Source organism: Homalodisca vitripennis, chromosome 2 (genome assembly GCF_021130785.1).
Source record: "Homalodisca vitripennis isolate AUS2020 chromosome 2, UT_GWSS_2.1, whole genome shotgun sequence".
Classification (NCBI taxonomy): Eukaryota; Metazoa; Arthropoda; class Insecta; order Hemiptera; family Cicadellidae; genus Homalodisca; species Homalodisca vitripennis.
In genome coordinates, this window is record NC_060208.1 from 47,340,146 (window position 1) to 47,363,294 (window position 23,149).

General features: G+C 33.5%; 1 protein-coding gene across 2 annotated transcripts in view; it reads left to right on the forward strand.

Moving 5' to 3' along the window:
- LOC124353898 (cholinesterase-like) overlaps positions 1–23,149 on the forward strand; it is a 60,309-nt gene that overhangs the window by 11,933 nt on the left and 25,227 nt on the right. The window contains exon 1 of one of the 2 annotated variants that reach the window (XM_046803948.1): positions 22,168–22,312. The exons of the other annotated variant lie outside the window; for it this stretch is intronic. Within the exon in view, the coding sequence (XP_046659904.1) occupies positions 22,248–22,312 (65 nt within the window). The 5' untranslated portion in view covers positions 22,168–22,247. Of the gene's footprint in view, positions 1–22,167; positions 22,313–23,149 lie in introns of those variants that run through there. 2 annotated transcript variants of the gene reach the window in all.

Below are 23,149 nucleotides of genomic sequence, written 5' to 3' on the forward strand. Positions count from 1 at the left end.
TTAACTAATGTTTAGGTTGTGAGTAACAGCTGATCATTTATTCTAGAATGAACATTAACATAAAATGTATTTTCCTTTATAAAACTGTAATAATCACCTATAATAGTTGCTCAAAGTGTCCTCCGTTGTTAGCAATGCACGTTTTCGCACGACGAATCCACTCTTTTCTAGCGCGTTTCATAACGTTTGGAGCATTCTTTGATAGTTTCTGCCGCCTCTGTAATGCGATTACGTAACTTCTCTATGTGGTTAATCCGTTTTGAATAAAACAATTGACTTCATCCAACCCCCATAAGAAAAAGTCTGCTCTCGTGAGGTCAGGAGAACGTGGTGGACATTTTTACTGGTCCATCCATTTCGACCAATCCATTGTCTACCGTATGTATCATTTAAATAGTTTTTCACATCATTAGAAAAAATGTGGAGGTGCTCCGTCGTGCATAAAACCATGCATTTTATTCTGTTTTGAACAGGAAATATCTTCCAAGAGAGGGTAGGCAGGTTTGTTCTTAAAAAATTTAAGTACGCTACTCCATTAAGTCGATTAGGGAGGAAAAATGGACCAATCAAATTATCACCCAGAACACCAAGCCATACATTGACTGAAAATGTATGTTGAAAATGCCTCGTCGCAGTTTCATGTGGGTTGTCGTACGCCCAAGTATGGGTATTACGAAAATGTACAATTCCATTTCTAGTTAAAACAGGATTCATCAGTAACGAGAATACGCCGAAGAAAATACTGATGTCGTAAAACAATTTCTTCTTAACCAGCAGGCAGAACATCTTCCGTTTATTAAGATCTTGCGGTAATAAGTCTTGAACACGTGTTATATGGAATGGGTACAACTGTGCTTCATGAAGTGTCCGCCATACGCTTGACTGGCAAATATTTAACTGACGTGATAATCGTCTGGTGCTTGTGGTTGGTGATAATTCTACAGCATTTATTATTGCTTGTTCATTATTATAGTTCCTTGCGCTACGTTGACGACCAGTATCTATTCGCTTCGGTTTAAAAGCTACCAGTTTCTCTAAGTCGTCTCTCCACAGCTTCAAATGTTTTGCGATCAGGTGTTCTTCGATGTGGAAAAGTATCACGATTATTCCTGAACTGCAGCTAAAACCATTCTTGTTAACTTTGCCGTAAATCAGTATCATGTCCGTATACTCTTCAAACGAATACATACCATTTACATTATCTGCCATTATTTACTAAGATAATTACATACACTTTTATAAAAATATTTAATAAAATATTTTAAAAATAAATATTTTATAAAATATTTTATACACTTGTATAAAATATTTCCAAATAATCACAGGATCTCACAAATACAATCTTCACACGCCACAATACAAAAACCTCCATAAAGGTTATTCAAATATTACTTCATGAACGTAATTGTTGATCAGCTGATATTGCCAACACTTTGCAAAGAAAATATGACGATAAAAAGTGTTGAATAAATGATCAGCTGTTACTCACAAACCTAAACATTAGTTAATATTTTATGCAGATAAGAATATGCATTTTTGTGCGTCTGTTTTATTTTTAAATAAAGCTAAATTTCAATACCTATTATTAATTTTTTCCTAAGTAATTCACATGAATCTTTTCAGAATTAAAATGTTCTACAAATCTATTTAAGAAAAAAAATGACCTTTATTTAACATTTATGGAAGTAATCTTACGTTAAACACAAAAATGTGTTATTTCTTTGCACCAATTCTTGTGTTTTACGTAAGATATCTCTGAAAGTATTGCATTTACAGCTCTGGGACGAATTTTAATAAATTTGTCAGATATAAAAACATAAAAAAACAATCGTATTTGTATCTTTGTAACTACCTTTACCATTTTTATACGGCCTCTGACTTCACCAAGGGTTCTGAAATCCGGGCGAAATCTTTCGCTAGGCGTAACTCGCTAACGAAGCGTTTCCGGGCATATGGTTTATATGAACTTTTTTACTTGTTTTTAGCTATAGAATAAGCTCTCGAGAGATTGCCGTTTAGTTTTGAATCACCCTGTATATCAAATTCACTCAAATTCACGAATAAAGCAACGGAAGATTCATTATTTATAGCTCCTTTGTTTATGCAATTCTGTTTCAGATAGTGTACCATAAGTGCAATGTCTATTAATAATAAAGTGGGAGATTGTCACTGTACATACTTTTATTTTCTTTCTACTAAGGTACACTTACCAGTTAACTGGACACTTAAGTATCAGTAACTTCGGGCTGCTTAATAGAAATACATCTCCTGTATGAAGGAATTTTTGTAAAAGTAAGAGATTAACATAAAAACCCGAGGTTATTGGTATTCAAATCTTTGCAGAAGGATGAGGATTTATTTATTTACTTATTCTGCATTATAAATTGTTATATGCCATAAGTGAAATAGGTACTGACATTAACATACTAGTACGAAAATGAGTCCGTAAGCTATAAGTTTGGATCTTTGCTAATGACCAGGAAGGAATCTTGGAACGAGAAAGTTATTCAGTATATCCAGCCTGATGTCTGATAAGGTACATTTAAACACAAATTGCACTAAGCATTGGTCAACACACTAGTTAGCATATTCACTTAACTAAAACTAATTTTTCATGGAATAATTGAATGGTACTCATTAATTTTTAGAACATACAAAAAAATCGATACAGCCTTGTTGCACAACATTCAGAGTCATAGTGTATTATAAGCCAAACAATCATAACATTTATGGACAGTCTCTTATTAACAAAAACTGGCCCATGTCTACAGAATGCCTCTCAAAATGCTGCAGCATCCTTACCTGTGATGGCTTTTATTCATGGAAGCGCCTTTACAGTCAGTTCTAGTTCTTCCAGATTATATGGACCAGACTTTTTGATCCCTAAAGGTGTCATTCTGGTTGCCATGAACTACAGACTAGGGGCTGCAGGTGGGTGTTTCACCTTTATTTATATAATATTTACTTTTGACAAATTATGTAAGTGTACTTTTGACCAAAATATAAGTTTATTTTTTAATTTTAAGTTTTTGACCAATTATCATTTTTGACCTTTTTGGTTGCTTAAGCATGAGTCTACTTCCATGATTATTTTGTTCTATTTCTTTCTTATAATTAAGAAGACCTCATATGCATACACTCATCAATACATGAAAAGCTTGAACAAAGCTGAAGAAATTATTAGGATGCAGATGGATGTTTATATTTAGTAGAAGTAATAGAAAATTGCTCTTAAATTGTTATACTCATTCAGTTGAAGTAGAGGTTACAACAGTGGTTAAAGTGAATTCTGATTTAAAGTACAGAATTCATGTTGAACTTTACCTCAGAGGGAATCATTCAGTGGTACTTTTATTCTGTCTGCATTCAGCTCTGTCATAATCTTGTACCATTGTTACATAATATTTTCAATACACAGGTTTCCTGACACTAGGCACCAAGATAGCACCAGGTAACCTAGGACTAACAGACACCTTGCTGGCTTTACAGTGGATCCAAAGAGAGATCCATCATTTTGGAGGAAATCGTTCATCAGTAACATTGATGGGTCAGAGCGCTGGTTCTGCCATGACCCAATTTCATTACCTCTCCTCACAATCCACAGGTAAAAATCCAACATCAAAAACAATTGATCACTTATAAATGTCTCATAATTTTTTAAATAATCGTTATCATGATGGTATTTAATTGTATATTTTACTCTAACAGTCAATAGGAATACATAATTAGAAGTTACATATGTTCAGTTGTTGCATTACAAGAAAACTGTGACAGTTCTTTATAGATGAACAATACTAAGAAAATTCAGCCTCTTTTCTATTTTGTTCTTGTTATCTTAAACCAACAACATAGCAGTATTTATACTTCCCATCACAATACATTATACATGTTAGTTTTGTGTCTCTACTTTCATTTCTTGTTATGAAGCTTTATCTGAGTATTTTGTATTTTAATAACAGATTTCATTTTATGTCGTCTAAGTTTTTCTGATAATTCCGGTACACGAATGATATCTACTAAATTTTTCTCTGTTACTATGCATTTGCTATTTCAAACTTAGTCATTTTCTGTACTTGTTTAGGAACTTATCTCAGTCATTTGTGTTTAATCTAGTATGTTAGGTTCATCTTTTAGAACTAGAGCAAATATAACTACTTAAAACTCATGTAAATAAATTATAATGGCAATTCATGTAATCCTATTATCATTTCCAAATCATATTGTCGATAATGAACTGTACAAAAATAATACAGTACTTATCATTAATAATTTTACTGCTTATATTCAAACATTTTGCTTTGTAATTTCTTACAAAACAGTGTTACAACATATGTGATTTCAATAAACATACAGAGTGTTAGATCTGAAATTGTGGTGGAGTATTAGAAGTCATTCATAAACTATGATCGCTGAATGTGTCAAGAAACATTTTCATTTGAATGATGAAATTCGTTTGTATTGCACTAAGGCGTTCCTGAAAGTTTGGTACAGTATTGTAAGCTACAAGTTTCATTTACCATATAAAGAGAAGACTGAAACTCTGTACAATATACTCTGTTGATATTCACAAAAAGGCTGTTAATTAACTTATACAAATTTGTTCAGAATTTGTAACAATATTAGTGTTGAAACCAAACTCTCTTCACGATTTATGTTGATGCTGACTTTAGTTTTCAAATAATTAATGATATCATTGTAACAAAATTAAAGAATGCTTGTTTTATTATAAGGTCAAAGGCTTTTAACGTAAACAACAGGTATATTTAGATTTATGAATATATACATACCGAGTGTCCCAATTAAACAAAGGAATTAAATAAACCAATATCCTTTTGGGGGGTAGTTATATAATCACAAATGATGATTTTCGCGCTACATGAGAACTTAGCCCCAACCAAAAATGGGGGGTTGGGGGGTCAAGTCAAAATTTTTAAATGCAAACCCCCATCAAATGACACTTCATTTTAAAGGTCTTTATAAAAGAAGAACAATGCCACAGACTAGAGGTCTCTATCTCAATCCAGTACGAAACAACGGCTTGTAAAAGTTTTATTGAAAAGTTACACTAAAAAACACTATTTTTCTTACCTCATCTGTTCAGACTTATTCTTAATACTAAGTAGTGCTAAATTAAACTTACCGTTGAAATCTTACCTCAACCTTTTTTAAGCTCAAAGTAAATGCTCAAAATGGCTCCTAGTTGCTTCTTGGCAAAAATAAAGTCTTGATTCAAATGAATACAATGTTTTTGATACAATGTTGTGATATATGCACATCACAAAGTGTACACAATATGAGGACCAAAACTTTGAAATGGTTTAAAATAAATAATTGATTAAAAAGATTTCTTCACGTTTTTAAATTATACATACTTAGAAATATGTTCCTATCTATTATGTTTTGATATACTATTTTCACAAATGTGTTTACTTTCTCTCTTATATGAGTCAAGGGCCTTTCTGGAGATATCTAAAAACCGGATTCAAGCTGTAATAAAATAGCCTATCTAAAAGTAAACTCATGCAAGTGTGACAACTATAATTTAGTACTTCAATTACTTCCAGATCTGTTTGTCCGAGCGATTGCACATAGTGGGTCAGCAGCTTCCGATTGGAGTCTTCTTACGCTACAGGAGGGCGTCCGTAGATCCATGCTGTTGGCTCAGTCAGTGGGTTGTGATCCAACCATGAAAGATGTTGACCTCTTGAAATGTCTACAAGCAGTGGACATCAAAGATATTTTAGATATTGTAGCTAATCAATCAATTATTCTCCCTGAAGAAGTAAGGGCAAGTTTTCACATACAGAATATTCCTAGTATGTTAAAACCTGAATATACAATAAACTTTTTTATATTGATCCAGAAATGTCTCAAGGCTCCAACTGAAACCTCTCATTTTCTCCTGTTTATCAATCACGTAACATGTATTCCAACGTCGGTCATAACATTGATTATATCCTGTGATATTGAGTGTTCTCTACTGGTCATTAGAGTTCTAGACGATTCAAGTCTAAAATCAAACATTGTTTTTTTTTTGTGTGAAGTGGACTGATATTGAACTTATACGAAACCTCAACAAAATGATGGTAATTACATTATAACTGTGTCCGGACTGTCACACTTAGTTTATTGTATTAACTAATGTTTCAAGCGGTCCATACGAACACTTGAAATGAGTACTTCAGATTCACCTCAATAACTTATAGATATTATTTTAAAGGGTATACAACTGTAATACTGTCTACATTTTTGTAGTGTTCAAGGTCATTAATTTTACTGAAGTGGCTAAAAATTTATTAACTGTAGCCTATGTTTGTGTATGAACTGTAAAATGTTCTTAATGAAATTACTTTTATTTATACCAATATTTTTTTCCAAAACTTTGATCAAATTATATTTATAGATATTTAAATTATAAATATAATATTTTTTGTTGGAACCAAAAGTTTAAATCATGTTAGGGATTGATTTCAGATTCACAATCTGTTTAGTTACAGTAACACAATCTAATGTTCATTTGTATATGTGGTTGAAAAATCCTTGGTATAGACTGACTGGGTTTCCATGTTAAATGTAGCATTTTACATAAAAGGGAGAATTTTTACTAACTGTAATGTTTTAACAGTTACATTTTAATGAAATGAATGAATAGTCTATTAAGTTATTTTTTAATACTGGGATCTCTTCCACTCAAAATACTTGGTGAATAAACCCAATATTAAATAGCATAATAAAATTTGTTTATTATTTTTTTTTATGTTGTGCCCTTAATTTTTCAAGACAATTGCAATTGTTTATGCCATCTTTTAATTAAATGGAAAAATTATTCAATGGAGTTTTGGTTTAATGAAGTACGATTCCTTGAACAGGATATCATCTCAGGGTCTTGTGGATTGAGGTTTGTGCCAGTGTTGGACTCCTACTTGACAGCCGATATGCCTTTCTTCAACAATACTCTAAAGAATCTCATGGCTCAAGCTCTAGCCCGGGGGAAGCCACTCATCACAGGGATTACCAGAGAAGATGGAGTTGTCAAATTCTCGTGTGGGTTTAACTCTTAGATTTTAATTTGTTTTGCATTATTTCAAAGTCCTCTGTTGATGTTTATATTACTTTCAACAACGTAATGATGCTGAATTAGATAGATCATCCATCCAAAATTATAGACAGTAAGAGGCAAAAAATTGTGTACCATTACAGTTTTTGTAACAAGTTGAGAAGTTCAACATCATTTAAAAAGTAAAAAACAAACTAGCAATATCTACAGTGAACTAACTGTGAAGATTGTTTCATGGCTCCAGTTGAAATGATGTATTTTTAGATGGTTTTTCTTTGAAACAAACATAATTTAGTGAAGTCTAATACCATACAAACACACGTCTGAAATGCTTAGTTTTTATACCGGTCAAAAATTACAGCTCATAAACGTGTTGCCTTTGCAAGAGGGAGTACCTTCACCTTCTCTCAGACTGGAAAAGGGAGGACTGGGTTTCTCCCTTCTTCCAAGGTGACATGACTGAGATATAGAGCCCACTATTCGTCCCCATGAGATCTCTACAGGAGGTGGTCCTTACCCTCAACTGTATCCTTCCTCCCAGATAATCAGAAAACAAAATTTAGTTACGATGAGCTAGAAGTCGATTATTTCAAGTGAGGTATTTTTACCTTTTAGAGTCACAGCAAACATAATGGTACATATTGAGACTACCAGTTGGAGCTGCTGCTTCCTGTCCTTTAAGGGGGTAACAACTGTATCTTTTTTAAATTAGGGAAGTTGAAACTTACTTTATAGACAATTTGAATAAAAATATAAACTCAATTTCTTACCTGCATAACTACACCAGCAATAATTTGAAGAAAAGCAGCAGTTCCTTTATTAAACGAAATCACTCCATAAAAATACCTTAGTGTTTAGATATATATATGTTTTCAGAACAAAATATAAAGTAAATAACTTAAGTGGTGAAGGCAGGCTATATAATAAATTTTGTTTCACTGTAAACAATGCATATCAGAGTAGAGTTTATCTTTTGTTTTCTTTATATGGTATTCAAAAATAAAAGAAAAAGAAGAAAGTGTCTGTTGAACAGATAGGAAATGTTACAAGCTAACAAATTTCTATATGTTTACTTTGTGAAGTCTTTTTAGTACCACTTTGTGTCTGTAATTTAGCTATGGTATATGAGGGTGTTTTGAGGCTAGCCAACTCTCATATTTTTTTATTTCCCTATTTAGGAGCGTAGTGGTTACAAACCATAGAGCGAATGACATTGTATCATTGTACCGATCTAACCCTTTGTGTCACATTGAACCGTTACGGTAGTGCAGGAATGGATTTCACGAAATGGTACAATTTGCATTAGAAATATAATTCAGTCAGCTTATAAGCCGTGACCAAAACACCCTGATCCTCTCAAAGACGATTTCTTGATCGAGGAGCTGGTAATTAATTACACTTGCTGAGAAACAATAGATCTAGGCTAGGATCAATATAATGATTTGCTTAGTTCCCTTGTTAGATTCAAAACCTGACTTGTGATGTGTACTTTGAAATAAATGCTTGGCATGTTGATGACTTAAATTTAAGAACTGATAATTTTGAATAGACAACTAATTAAACATGTTAATGTCAAAGTGTTGTCGTGGCATACTAGCTAACTCTACACTGCTGCAATCAGATTTGGAGGGTCAAAGAAATTAAATAATTTTAATGTTTGATTTTGAATTTTCAGTGGATGATGCATGGCGACTAGCAGGAGACAACTTAGCAACTTTCATACCACGGAGACTCTACCAGAGTGCAAGTGACGATGACAAGGTGTCACTACAAGAACAGATACGAGACAGATATTTCAGAGATACCGTAGATAACAACAAAGTGTCAGATTTAATCCGTATCTACACGGACACAATGTTCGCTTACCCTTCTACACAGGTAAGAAACACTATGCACTAACTACTTCCATTCAGGGAAGGCGCATAGGGGATGAGATAATTCTTATTTGTTCACACACTCACACTGGCACTACAAAAGACCAGTACCTTTATCTACAACATTAAAAAAAATGTATTTCTGAAGAATTGGTAGGTCAGGTCAGTCTCAATCTCATCCTTATTCTGCTCGTCCCCCCAGGTGAAAGTTGTACAGTGTAATGTGGATAGTACTCATGAAGAAGTGTCTACGCTATAGACAGGATTTGAACCTGCTCTTACTCATCTGAAGCTTGGGAGTGAGTGAATATTCTTTATTACATGGCCCTCTCTCTTTGTTTAAATTAAATTTAAAAAAATTTAAAGTAATATATATTTTGCTATAAAATTAACAGTCATTAACAGAATAATTCTTAATTAAATAAAGTTGTGTAACCAAAAAGATTTTATTTCTAAACAACTAACACAATGAAAATACAAGCCCTTTCTGCAAGGCACATTTTTACATTGTTGAAATAAAATAACAATTTACGTCCAACTTGTAGGCAAATTAAAAATATTTAGTGGCAATTAAGAAAAACTGAAAATAATCAACTTACTAAGATAGAACTTTATTCCTTGGAAGTAAACAAATTAGTTCCTTATAGTGTAAACATTAAAAAGAAAACTTCTTTAGTTATTCTTCCAATAATAAACTTTATCACAAGGACTTTATTCTGTATGAACTGAACTCTGCATGCTTATGCAACTATAACATATACAGCACATGTAGCTTAATGGACGTATAAATTACTAGTGGTTATCCGTGGTTTCGCATGCAATTTCAAAGGCTGCGCACATGCATGAGTACTTCTGGTTCGATTGAATTATATTTTCCAATGTTGAGTTTGCTTTGTTGCCATGATAAAGACGATATAAATATAAGCAGAGAGGGAGACTCTGCACCAAGAGATACAATTAGATTTTTATAAACAACATACATGTCTACACTAAAATTAGTGTGTGTTAAATTAGCATGACTAATTGTTTTTAGTTGTGGTGAGCTCACATGAAGGCAAGTAGGCTTACCATGTATGCCATACCTTGTATATGTGTGTTTGAACATGCATGTTGTTTAACTCTGTGCAACTAAATGTCAACTATAAAGAACTAGGAACTCGACATATGTATTTCTCAAGTATTTCTGTGATCCTAAAACTAGTGGTACAAAAATTGACATACCTGTTGGAGACCCCAAGCTTCCTGAGCTGATGCTGCAAGATAGTATCGGTTGCAAAAATGACTGCTTATATAACAGCAAAGATTGTTGAATAATTTCCTTCTTAAGCTTCTGAGCCTCATGCAGTTAAACGATCTAGCTTCTTGGTACCCAGGCTCTCAGGATCAGCCTAGTTTTAGGGGCTTCAAACCATTTGATAGTTGTACACATCTAGACTTATCTAAACTTCAAATCACAGATCTTGTTTTGTTTCATTCCAGATCACAAAATACTTCGCAAATATCACTTATGGCTATTTGTTCCAATACTTTGGTTTTGGGTGGAGACATACCCCAATCAAAGGTTTTCCTTATAACATGAATCCTGTAGACCATGGAGATGACTTACAATACCTGTTCTACAGTGCTAAGGATCCTCAACCATTGGACAACTGTAGTCTCAACTGGCCCAATCTGCAAATGAGAGACAACATGGTAGCCTGGTGGACAAGCTTCGCTAAAACTGGGTAAGAGTGTTCATTAATTTATAGTCAAACTGATGATCCTCAACTGCTGTTTTTTTAGATTGCCAGCAGTTTTAGCAAAACAATTAAGTAAAGTGATGGAAATAGGAGAGATAAATGGTTTTAAACAATATGGATACCGATACTTGTAATTCAATTAACTTTCACATAGACATTTGACTTAGTACAGGTTTGTAATGTGCTGGTGATTATTTTGTTAGACTAGTTGTGATTTATCTTTTGTGTTAGGATATGTGACCTAAACATTTTAGGAACTCTAGCCTCTGAGACGGCCAAGTTCTATGTCAGGTAATTGTGTATGACGAATATAGATAATGTTATTAGCATTGACAATATAATTTCGAGATAGGACCATCTTCAACGATGGGTTGTATCAATTATTAGTTATATTCATTGTGTGTAAACCAGTCAATGCAAACCCCACTCATTAACCACACACAGTCCAAAGAAAGAAATAGACTGAGCATTCTTGAATAAGAGCTATTACAGAACCTGAAGCTGAACCGTTTCCCTATTGTTGATAACATTGAACAAATGTTCAAAACTGGCACTCTGTATTGATTAGCTGCATTTCATTAACATTGCTATACAGCATACTTACAGTTGTAATAACATTCTGAAATTTTGTACTTGTACACATATGTGTATTAGCATGATAATAAGCATTTAAAAAAAGCTTTGTTTTATTTTGATTTTTATTCTATGAGAAAAGTATTGTTTATTTTGTCAAGCGTTTTTTGTTAGTAGGAAGTTATTGTAAATTATTTGAATACAAAAATTGTTATTCTTCATTACTATGTAATTTGTGATGAAAAGTAGACAGTCGCCATGCATTAGTTGGTGGCAACCATGCTTTGCAGCGATGCGACCGATCCGATACTATTTTCTATTAAATTGTTACCAAACTAGCTAGGTTTTTTATCTGACATTTTGTTAATTAAATTAAATATTAAATCTGTAAATGCTAATTTTATAACTATATCATTAATAGTGAGTTTAAATTAAACACCAGTTCTATAACAAACGTGTTGAAGGAGAAATAATATTATAGTAACAGTTTTTGTCTTTACATGATGTGTATGGGTAGTTAATGAAAACAAAGAAATGTATATATTTTACAAATTTCAATGAAGAATAGATAAAATTAAAAATGTATTGAATTACATTAACACCTTTACTGTGATTCATTACTAAGTTTTAAAACATTTACAAGACAACAGCTTGTTAACTGATTAGCAGCATGGGCTTTGTTAAAGGTAGATGTACCACAACATCTATAATTAGCTTTATAGAGAATAAAATTAATCAGATTCAAGATGGAAAATTAGTTACTGGACTACTAATGGGTTTTAGAAAGACCTTTGACTCTTTGGGACATGACCTCATTCTTTCAAAACTTGATACACTAGGAATAAAAGGAACAGCAAAATCCAATCACACTTAATTGGGCGTAGCTAAGTGCTGTAGTTGAAATAAAGACAATGAATAGTCTGTACATACAAAATGCAGTCATGTATGCTGACCAACAACCCCTACGCAATGATAATGTATAGAACTACAATATGAGACATATTCCTTTCTTTATGACTCCTCAACACTCAACACTGACTTACCCTACATGAAAAACAATCACTCTATATTGAATGCAAGCTTCACAAACACCTTCCCAAAAATATTAAAAGACTAATAGGACAGTTTTGTGTTTAAAGTTTATTTTTAGTGATGGAATATTGTGAAGGAAACAGGATTTTCGAGGTAACACTAGTTTTGAGATCTGCAATCTGATCTCTTCCTCAGGTGAATAATTAACCTAACACAAAAACTACAATCTAGGTTACAAAAAAATTAATCATACGGTACCACAGAGTTGTGACACTCATAAGTCTGGATAACCATGATAACAACCATGGTGTGTGTTCAACTCCATGTAGACTAACTCAACACATGCACTTAATAATAACAAAAGACTAATTATAACTTAACTACAGAATACAGATCACAATAGGTCTGCACTCGCCAACCTACCACATAGAACTGATCAGAGGATAATAGTAAATAGTGATCGTCATGGCAAAATCAAGATGGCGGCCAAAAAGAAGGAAACGGGAGTAGGGGATACATTCTAGATGAACTTCTTAAAACCATACTATGACTCCACATTGGTTTTATTACAACTCTAATCTGTTTGATATTTTTGGTTTTCTTGTTAGTTCATTTTTCAGAATTGGCAACGAAAGCGGCCTAATTTCGACTGACGGTTGACTGATCGGTTGGTCTGCAAATTTAATGTATGAAACCTTGATTAATTTCTTTTTAAAGAAATGAATCTTAAAAAAGGCAAGTAAAATAGGTATCTGGGCAGATGGCTGACAGATCGGCCCTTCTAGAGCCTAGCAGTGTTCTTTAATAACGACTGGCACCATGACACTTTATACTTTTTGTCTACTTGACATGATTAACATTGAATTGAAATTGATTGTTATATTATACTCTATTTTATAATAAATTAACACCATTGTATTTCTTCATGAAACTACAAATAAATAAATGATAATAATGATAAATGAGACAAACTACAGTAATACCAAACTGATTCTGCACTGTAAGGCGTCTGCCTCAGTCAACATGTTAAACTACTTGTAAGGTACACTAACTGTCTAGCTGTAATACATGTAGTATTGCACCTCTATACTGAGTGAGACTGACTAGTACTAATTTAAATGTGTGCCTTAAGGTGTCTGTAGTAGTCAACGTATTAAACATTAACAAATCGTCAGTTGTTTGCATAAAATATTCAAAACTGCTGTTTGTTATTATTATTTTTCAAATGACCTACCATTGTTGAATTGAACGTAATATAATACTATTAATCCTTTGGAAAGAGGAGCAAAACAATTTAGGAAGGAATTCATACGTTTGATTAACACTCAAAACTTTAAATTTTTAGTCACATACCATTTTGTATAAGAACAAGATAAAAGCTTTTTGTAAACCATCATGTTTTCTATTCATTTGTTGGCTCACAAAATATAGGATGATATTTGACAATTTTTAGTTGCTCTGATTGTATTAGTTACACAACATAAAAGTTGTGTAACTAATACAATTAAAAATACTATCATATTTTTGGTGTCAGACAAAACCCAACAAGTTAAAAAAACTTCAAATAACTTTATAACACTCCTGACTGTTCTTTAGTCATATTTATTACCAAAACACTCAAGGAGACTACACCAGACCATTTATAAAAATGTAAACATAAATGTAATACATTTTTTTTATTGACAGAATCCCCAGTACATCATGGAAGCCTGTATCGCAATACGGTTACTTGGTCATAGACCATCCTACATGGACAAAGAATTCTTCAAGCTTTTATAATCAGTATCACGACTTCTGGGCCGATCTCAGACTGTCCCGCAGCAGTACTGCCAAGCTCTCAACAACAACTATCTCCATACTTCTCAGTGCTATGCTAATTCTCATCTTTCACTACTGATCATTAAATGTCTTCATCAGTGACTTGATATGTGTAACTTTTTAAGATCCAATTTTATCCAACCATTTATTTCTTCATAAATAAATTAAGTGTACTAAGTAAATGTGGTAATACAAATGTAAACATTATTGTATATATATATATATATATATATTATCATATTAAATATGTTACTTCTATTTATTAATGTAAATACTGTTAAATACAATTTCACGTTGATAAATTTGGCCAATGCAACTTATGTATTCCTTATCTATACCTCGCTTTATTGTTAAATGCATAACATAAATCCTATTAAATTTTTTGACCTCAGATACACATCAGTTATATGAAAAATAATATGCAGGTTACATATTGTTAAAATATTATAGGCGTTCTTATTTCTCAAATAAATAGTGCTTACTTCTCAATGTCAAAAATACAGAATATAACATCTTTAGCGTTTGATTCATTGGTGTATGTTCTTTCATTGATCACAGTAAAAATTAATAGAATACCAAAAGGAGCAAAAAACCAACCAAACCATATTATTGTTTAACCCTTTGAGTGTTGCTGTGTCACTTATTTAGGCACTACAAAAGTGCCAGTGTCAGCAATTTAGATGTTTTTGAGTTCAATAATATTAATTGATATAGCCATATTTAATGGATTCCAAACTATTGATAACTATGAGTTTTATAATTAATGTCCCTCTCGCAGGTCTGTATTCAACTTTATTTAAAACCATCTTGTTCTCGTCAGTTTAATAAAGCTTAGTCCATGACGTGTTTCTTTCTTTACGTGGAGGTAATTGTTTACTTTTGGTCAATTATAGCACAAGAAATACTTCATTCTTGTTAGTGTTATTGTATTTGTTACATTACAATATTGTGATTGAGTTTTACAAAAATGAATAGTGTTGGTATTATTAATTTTTCCCCTACTGGGAATACACTTCTTTTTACTACCAAGTGTGAAAACAAAAGGTTGTTTGTATATTATTTTTAACTATGTCCCTCATTTCCTTTTAAATGAACTTATTCTTCAAAATAGTTGTAACAATGAATGAATAAAACTTTACTGGTGACAGCAATTTTATTTTATTTATATAAAAGTGTTAGTTCTAGACCATGAACTTCTACACAAACCTTATTGTTAAGTATTTGTATAAGTTATAGATAGTGAATCCTGTGTTGATCCTTTTCAATGTAAGAGGAATATCAAGGCATGTGGTAGGGCATTGTGTTAGAGATGGAAGAGCAAGTAATGAAGGATAAACTAAGAAGGGGTAGAGGTGATGAAGATAACTGATTCTATACATTTGGCAATGACTTAATTTTTTATACAAAATAATGTGTTTCCTGTGTATATTTCCATGTTTAAAGTGCTGAAAATGGTTAGCTAAACCCAAAAGCAAAATGTTGACATGGTTTATCTTAAAATATTTGCCAGATCAAAACTGTAAAGTACAGCCAATAGTCAAATAATATACTATGTTAGGTTTATTTTTTTAATACCACCTTCTAATTTTATTTAGTCTTACATTTTAAGCTATGCATAACAAACCAAAGTGGAAACTTCTTCACCAAATAATTTAGTAGTGAAAAGTAAAACAATAATGACAAAACATTTTTATTACAGAACTATAAGGTTTTATTTTACAGGACTAATATAAAACAATAAACAACTAAAATCATAACTGAAAAGAAAAATTACATAGTTTCAAAACAAAATTTGATAGAATGACAAGTAAAAATAGTTACCGTAAAGTAAAAAGTTATATGTATTGTTTAATAAAGTAGTGAAGTTACAACAAATATTAAAGAATATATTAAAATTATTACTGGTAGACAATTCAATATTTATATGTACATAGATATTAATAAAACCTAATAACAACAATAAATTTAAATGTTTTTAAAAGTTGCAATTAATGTAGTCTGTTTTTATATTTGGGCTGAACGTACAAACAATTGAATATTCTTATTCTACTTATATATATATATATATATATAGGGGAACCCGGGGGCGGAATGGGGTACTTAGTAAATATATATTTTTTTCATGTAAAAAGGGTTGATTAAAAAGGCTGAAATATTTTAATACATGTTTATTGAACATTAGCACACAACAAGAAAATATTCATATCTTAACTAAACATCAATAATTTTTTTTTATATTTTGAAAATTACACCTATTACAATTTCCCGTTCTGCCCCGGGTATCGGGGCAGAATGGGGTGGTCATTAAATACATGTCAACATTTTTGAAAAACTTCCCTCCAAACGTATATTGTTAATTATAACTACTAAAACGTGTTTTGTCATAGCTTTTTTTCCTAAGGCTACTTAAACTAACATCAATTGTTTTCAAATCCTATTCTCAGTCCTCATCGTCACATAATTCACATAACAATACAGCTTCATCGTCCTCACTGTCTATGCCTGCGCATGAATTGTGAGCCCACTTTTTGCACCTACAGCACGATACCCACCCTTCTACTGATTTTGAATAGAACTCTCCACAATACAAAAACAGGCACAGTCTGCATCATCATCATCATCACTGTCATCATTGTCTTCATTTTTCTGCTCCTTCTTTTTTTTTCAAGTTTCTTCAGGTTTTTTTCTTTAGTTTCCTTACTCTTCGATTTGTTCTCCTTCTTAAACAACCTCATTCTTGCTTTTTCTTGCTTGATACGATTTTTTTTCTTCCCTTTCATTTATAGCCTCCATAAGTTCTCTTTTGTATGGCGATTCTATTAAGATCGCAGTCTTCCTTTTTTTCCGATTTGACCTCTTTTGTGGTGGCCTTAACTTTGGGAATTGGCATCACAACTTCGGGTGAGACTACAAATTTGGATGTTTCCCCCTAATTGAGAGGCCTGGTTACCATCTACCCAATGAGAGCATCCAGGGACACTCAATCCATCATTGAGCCGGGGGTTTTCTTTGCCGGTGTTTGCTCCTTATCAGTGCAAAAAACTTCATCAACATCATTTGAGCTTGCTGATTGGCATTTTTTTAACTGGAATGTTCGGAGAAGGCTCTTGGATAAGTTCTTCACTCCTTGGTTAAGATCTTCACCTCCTTGGTTAAGATCTTCACCTCCTTGGATAAGTTCTTCAACCTCCTTGGTTAAGATCTTCACCTCCTTGGATAAGTTCTTCGCCTCCTTGGATCAGTTCTTCTCCTGGTGATAAGACAGCCTCTTGGGAAGGAGGTATTTTCAACAGGAATGTCGGTTACGTCTGCTGGGAGAAAATCTTCCTCTTTGAAGATGGAGGGATCAGTAGGCCATATTCCTGTAGCTTTAAACGCACTTATGGCAGTTCTCATATTGGCGCATTGAATATAGGCTGCCCCAAAAATAGTCGATATCTGGAATAAAGTTACCACTTTTCCTGGATTGCTCCGAAGCCATTTTCGGAGCTCCTCGCTGTAGTATCGACTTAAGGGGTTCATAAATGCAACATCAAGAGGCTGAAGCCTCTGGGAGCAATGCGGTGGAATATATAGCATGGAAACTCCATTGTCCCTAGCATAGTCAATAACGTTCAGGTTTTTAGTGTGTGTCGAGTGGCCGTCAAGGATAAGAAGAACAGGCGATGTTTTAGATGCATTAGAGAATGTAACAAACTTCTTGAACCATGCAAAAAAAGTATCTAATGTAATCCACCCCGAGCTGTGTACCTCTGCCCAACCCCCAGGAGGCAATCCCATCTCAAACTCCTGCTGCATTCTTTTCCTAGGAAATATCAGCATAGGAGGCATGTACGCTCCACTTGCTGACATGCAAAGGAGGGCAGTTACAGTTTCTCCTCTGTCTGCCGAAGTTAACAACCCAACCCTGACGCTTTCCTTTTAGGGCAATGATTTTTGAATTGCTCTTTGGGTTAACTGTAATTCCAGTTTCGTCGCAGTTATATATTTGGGAGGCAGTTAGTTTGTGCTTGTCCACTACTTTTGTGAGTAACAAAAAGAATTTGTCAACAGACACTTTGTTGAACCCCATAGCTCGTGCACCAGATGTTGACTCAGGTGTCCGAAGAGTTAAAGTAGGATGTCTCTTAAGGAAGCCTGAGACCCAATCTTGTCCTGCGGTTTGATTATTAAATCTATGGCCAATGCCATTCCTTACAGCTAATTGATAAGCTAATTCCCGCAAGTCTGCTTTCATTGACAAACCAAATAACCTAGCCTCCATAGATTTTAAGTAGGTTACTAGCTCTTGTTCCTGCCTCATCACTAAATACTTTTTGAAATTTTCCTGCTGATTTATTAATTTTATAGTCAGGGTTATCTTTCTTTTTTTTTACATATCTTTCCAAAGTTGATTGGGGCACATTGAACTGTTGAGACGACTTTTTGTAACCGAATTGGCCGGAAAATAACTGCATCAACTGCGTTATTCATAGACTCGTAGGACCATGATTGTCTATCCGTTTTTCTTTTATAGTCTCGAACCATCTGAAAATAAAAAAATAGCCTAAGTAATATGGTCACCAATAAAAATGAGTATGGGGCAGAACGGGGTACTTCCCCGTTCTGCCCCACCCCGTTCCGCCCCAGTGTGATATGTTTTAGGTTATGGAGGTATGGTGACTCAAAAACGATGTGTAAAGAAAACATTCTACTACACGTAAACATAAGCTAATTAAATGTACTTCAAGTATCCACCAATGATAGTTGAGCTTAAAAGCTGTAAATTGACCTTACCTTGGTTCCAATACCGATCAAATTTGCAACGCAGAAGCACGAAAAAACTATCATCAGCACACTCACTCCGCAAACATCAACGAAACTAACTAAACATGGCTGCCGGTGTCGAGCCGAAGTGGCGTGATCTAGTTACAGTGATTGCCGCTAGGTAGAAGCACGTGCTTGACCTCAAAAATCTACATCTTCATTCTGCCCCGCTACCCCATTCCGCCCCGGGTTCCCCTACATGGCTCAGGAAATGGTTTTTGGATATGGATTTATTCATAACTTGATGCAAGTGTTTTTGAAGAGTGGGGTTAAACTGTGCAATCAGCTTAACCATATCCAGAAATGTTCAAAAAGAGTTTTGTAAAACCAAATTCTCTTCATGGCCTCGAAACAATAAATTTTTTTGTGCCTGGCCAAAGACTGCACAATCGTCAGTAACCTCTCCAGGATATCTTTTCAGCGTTTTAGTTCTAAATAGGCTTGAGCCTGAGTTTGAGAATCAATGGTTTTTCCAGAAGACAACCCCTTTTTTAAAAGTTAACCATTTTATCATGCCTTCTTTGTGGCATTTGCTGTTTTCGTAGCTTTTTAGTGACTCTGATAAATGTTTCCAGTCATTTACAACCGTGAGTGGCCAAGAACGCTAACATTAGATTTTGAATTATCATGGAATAAATGGCAAGCAAAACAGAACATTCCATTATACATTCCATTATAACAGAACAGCATTCCATTGTATATTCAATTCGTGCCGCTTTAGACCCAGGAGAGCTCTATAAAAAAATAATAAGAATAAATATCAGATTTTGGTTTTATTTAAGTATTTCTCATTGATTCACTATTTGCTTGCCTATGGGGCTGGTTTAAGGGGTTTAAGGGCGCTTCTAACCGATCTGCGTTTTTCGGTTAGGTCCGGACCGCACGGACCATTTTTGTGAGCTTCTTTAAGTATTTCAAACTGACGCAATAACTTCGGAGTGAGAAATTTTAATGTAACAGATTTCTACGTCTCTTTTACTCTTTGTTTGCTTACGGGATGGTCGAGCTCAAGGGCCTCGCGCTTCTAACCGAGCGACCCGACCTGCGTGTTGTTATGTCCGGACTGGGTCCCGAGCACTTGCCCCGGCTCGCCCGGCCGTGGATCCGCCCCTGATGATGAGGATCAATCACTCAGCTGTGGAGTGAGATCTGCAGGACGAGCCAGTCACTCACGATGGAGTTTAGCGCACCGGGTATGCCAACAATACATGATGGATACATTTATTTTAGTAATAATTCTTTCTAATCTAATCTAATAGGCTATAGCCGCATGTGAAACTGACTCACTGATATAGGCCTACTAGAAGAAGTGCTAGAAACTGCTGATATAGAAGTGCTAGAAACTTGACACTGCTGAAACTTGACGCAAGTGGCTTTTACCGTAGTATAACCGACAGGAAAATTCTGAAAATCGGAAATTTTTACTTTTTAACCCCTTTAAAAATACAAACTGGTTAAAATGACTCTAAAACGTGTATATTTTTCTTTCTGGTCATCTAGCGAGCAAACCGTTGGTCGTAGCACAAATCTAATTTTTGATGCATTTTTGCAAAATTATCTTATCTAATAAATAGGCATATTAGTTTTCCCCGTAACTCTACTAAATTTTGGCAATTTTCACTTGCAGACTTTTGAGGCTCTATAACGTCTCAACCGTAGGTCGTAGCTCGGATCTGACGAAAGAACACTGGTGCGAAGTAAAGTACCGGTAATCTACAAAACAATTCCAGTGACTTTTTACAATAATCTCACTCCGTAAGCCACAAAACCCGTTTATAGTCAAAAACTGTAGTTTAATCTACACAATTTTCCGTATTTATTTGTATTTAAAGGCCAATTAATTTTGACCGATCTAGAGGTCGGAACGGAAATCAAATTTTCTTTATTTAAAATTAAAATATTTCCTTTTACAAAAGGTTTGTAAAAAAGATCTTTTGGTATTTTCTTGTATTCTATGTATCATCCCGAAAAAAGCACTTAAATAAATTCTTGTCAATTTCATAGTTTAAACTATTCTTTTACATCATTATATTATTACGTTTCGTCAAATTAGATTCAATCTCGATATTAAGTTAATTTTTCCACGAAATTCACTGACACCTAATTATTATATATCTCACACACCATTTCGCTGAGCGTCAGCAAAGGGCAAGCGAATATTCACTGATAGATAGGGGCAGAGTAAATTTTATTTATATATAACAACAGTTGTTAAATCACTTTGGAAATTTACTTAATGGTCAAAATGTTGAAGTTTTATCATTAGTAGATAGGGGCAGAGTGATTTAGGGGGATAAACAAACATTTTCAAGATATACACGTCATTCTGAACTACTTATTCTCATTACAGACACAACAACCTCCACAAAACAACTACGTGTTCTTTCAGCAGAATAGTTTTAAATGTCATACAAAGGCCCAGTCACATTTAATAAATGTATTTATTTCCAATCAATATAAACACAATTTATTGTAAACAATAAATACACATTAATTTATGAGAGTCTAGCATCTTAGATTACTTTGAGCCGCCATTTGGGTATCTACTAAAAATATTTATGCAATATTACAATTATTCAGAAAATAAATTATATACAATTTATTTATTAAACACCACCAATACATACACAAATATAATTAACAATAAATACTAATAAATATCAACAAACACCAATAAACAATGATAAGAAGCAATATACAATTATACAAAGACCACGAAACTAATCAAGGTACCTTACACCTTATGACATTAGCCTACATGTACATCTCCAACGATTTGTTATTTGATCATATCTCCAACGGCCTAAGCCACAAAACGCCCTTAGAGTCAAAACTTTCGTTGAATCCGGAAAAAAATAAACGAACTGCTGTCTCCTTTTAACTCCCAGGAAACCTCATCTCCTAATTCAACTAATCACAAAATTCCTCTTATTTCCGAATTTGTTAAAACCCGAGAAGGGACCCGTAGGCGTATATTATTTATGTTTTTTGTGTCGTTTTAATTATTTTTTTATGTTTTTTATCTTCACAGAAGTTATATTAGGAGGGAAATACTGGAAAACTTAAAACAAGTAATTTAACCGGCAAAGAACCGATTGCACCACAGAGGTAAGGAAATGTGCTATCACCTCAGCGCCTATGAGCAGCGAGACGACCTATTTCATGTTTATTTCCATAACAAAGTCATCGAAACTTAAAAACAAAACGGTACTTGGAGATAATCTATCAATGACAAGCTGTCAGCTATATCTCAATTACTACCTATCCATAGCTAGGATATAAAAATATTGTGAAGTTTCAGGTGCAAACTTACCAAGAGCTGCAGCATTCGTAGTCTCGGCCGCCAGCATGTCTTCAGTACAGCGCCTAGCATTAGTGGTGTTCTGTTGGGCGTCTTTAGCTTCTGTGTCCAGGTAAATATTTCATTGTTCGTTTTTCAAGAAAATAATTTTAACAGTTTAAAGCCGATGGAAATGTGTACATCTCTGTATCAAAATTTCTAAATCAATCAAACGTTTGGCGTAAAAACTGGATAAATAATTACTAATCATACAATGCTTTTTTAAAGAATAATGAAGATTAACCATCTATTTTATTTATAAAGTTTAGAATTTTTATGTGATACATTGTTAGTGGGATACACAATACAAGTATCATTCCGCTCTTCATTAGATAAGGGTTAGGTAGCTGTAACTCGTACAGATATTTCCTAAACCATAGACACCTTAAGGTTCGGTTATTTTGTGAAATTTTTCTGTGTGTGGTTTCGTTTTAAAAGGTAAGAGGATGAGATCGGAGAGCACAATCGTTTCCGAAGTATCATGAAATTAATGCAGAAAATATCGTAAATTGCTTAAAATGTACAGTTAGAATTATATTTGTACTAAAACTTTTAATTTTATTATCTGTACATTTTCTTACTCTGTGTTCTACCGCGAATACAAAAAAGGTTAAAACAAGAAGTGCTGTGACTGTCAAGCTAGGAGTTCAAGCTATAAATATAAACAAATTGAAAACAGTAGTTAAATTAATTAAACATACGGTTATGCTGTCATAGAACAAGTTTGCACAGAACAGTTGATTACATTTATGCTCTTTCAACTAATATTTCGCAACATTAAAGACTAAGTTAGGATTTTTTGCTACTTTAGAGACCAGTGGGGCGCAGGCCGGAGGAATTTTAGAAAAAGGAATATATATATATATATATATATATATATATATATATATATATATGTATATATATATAT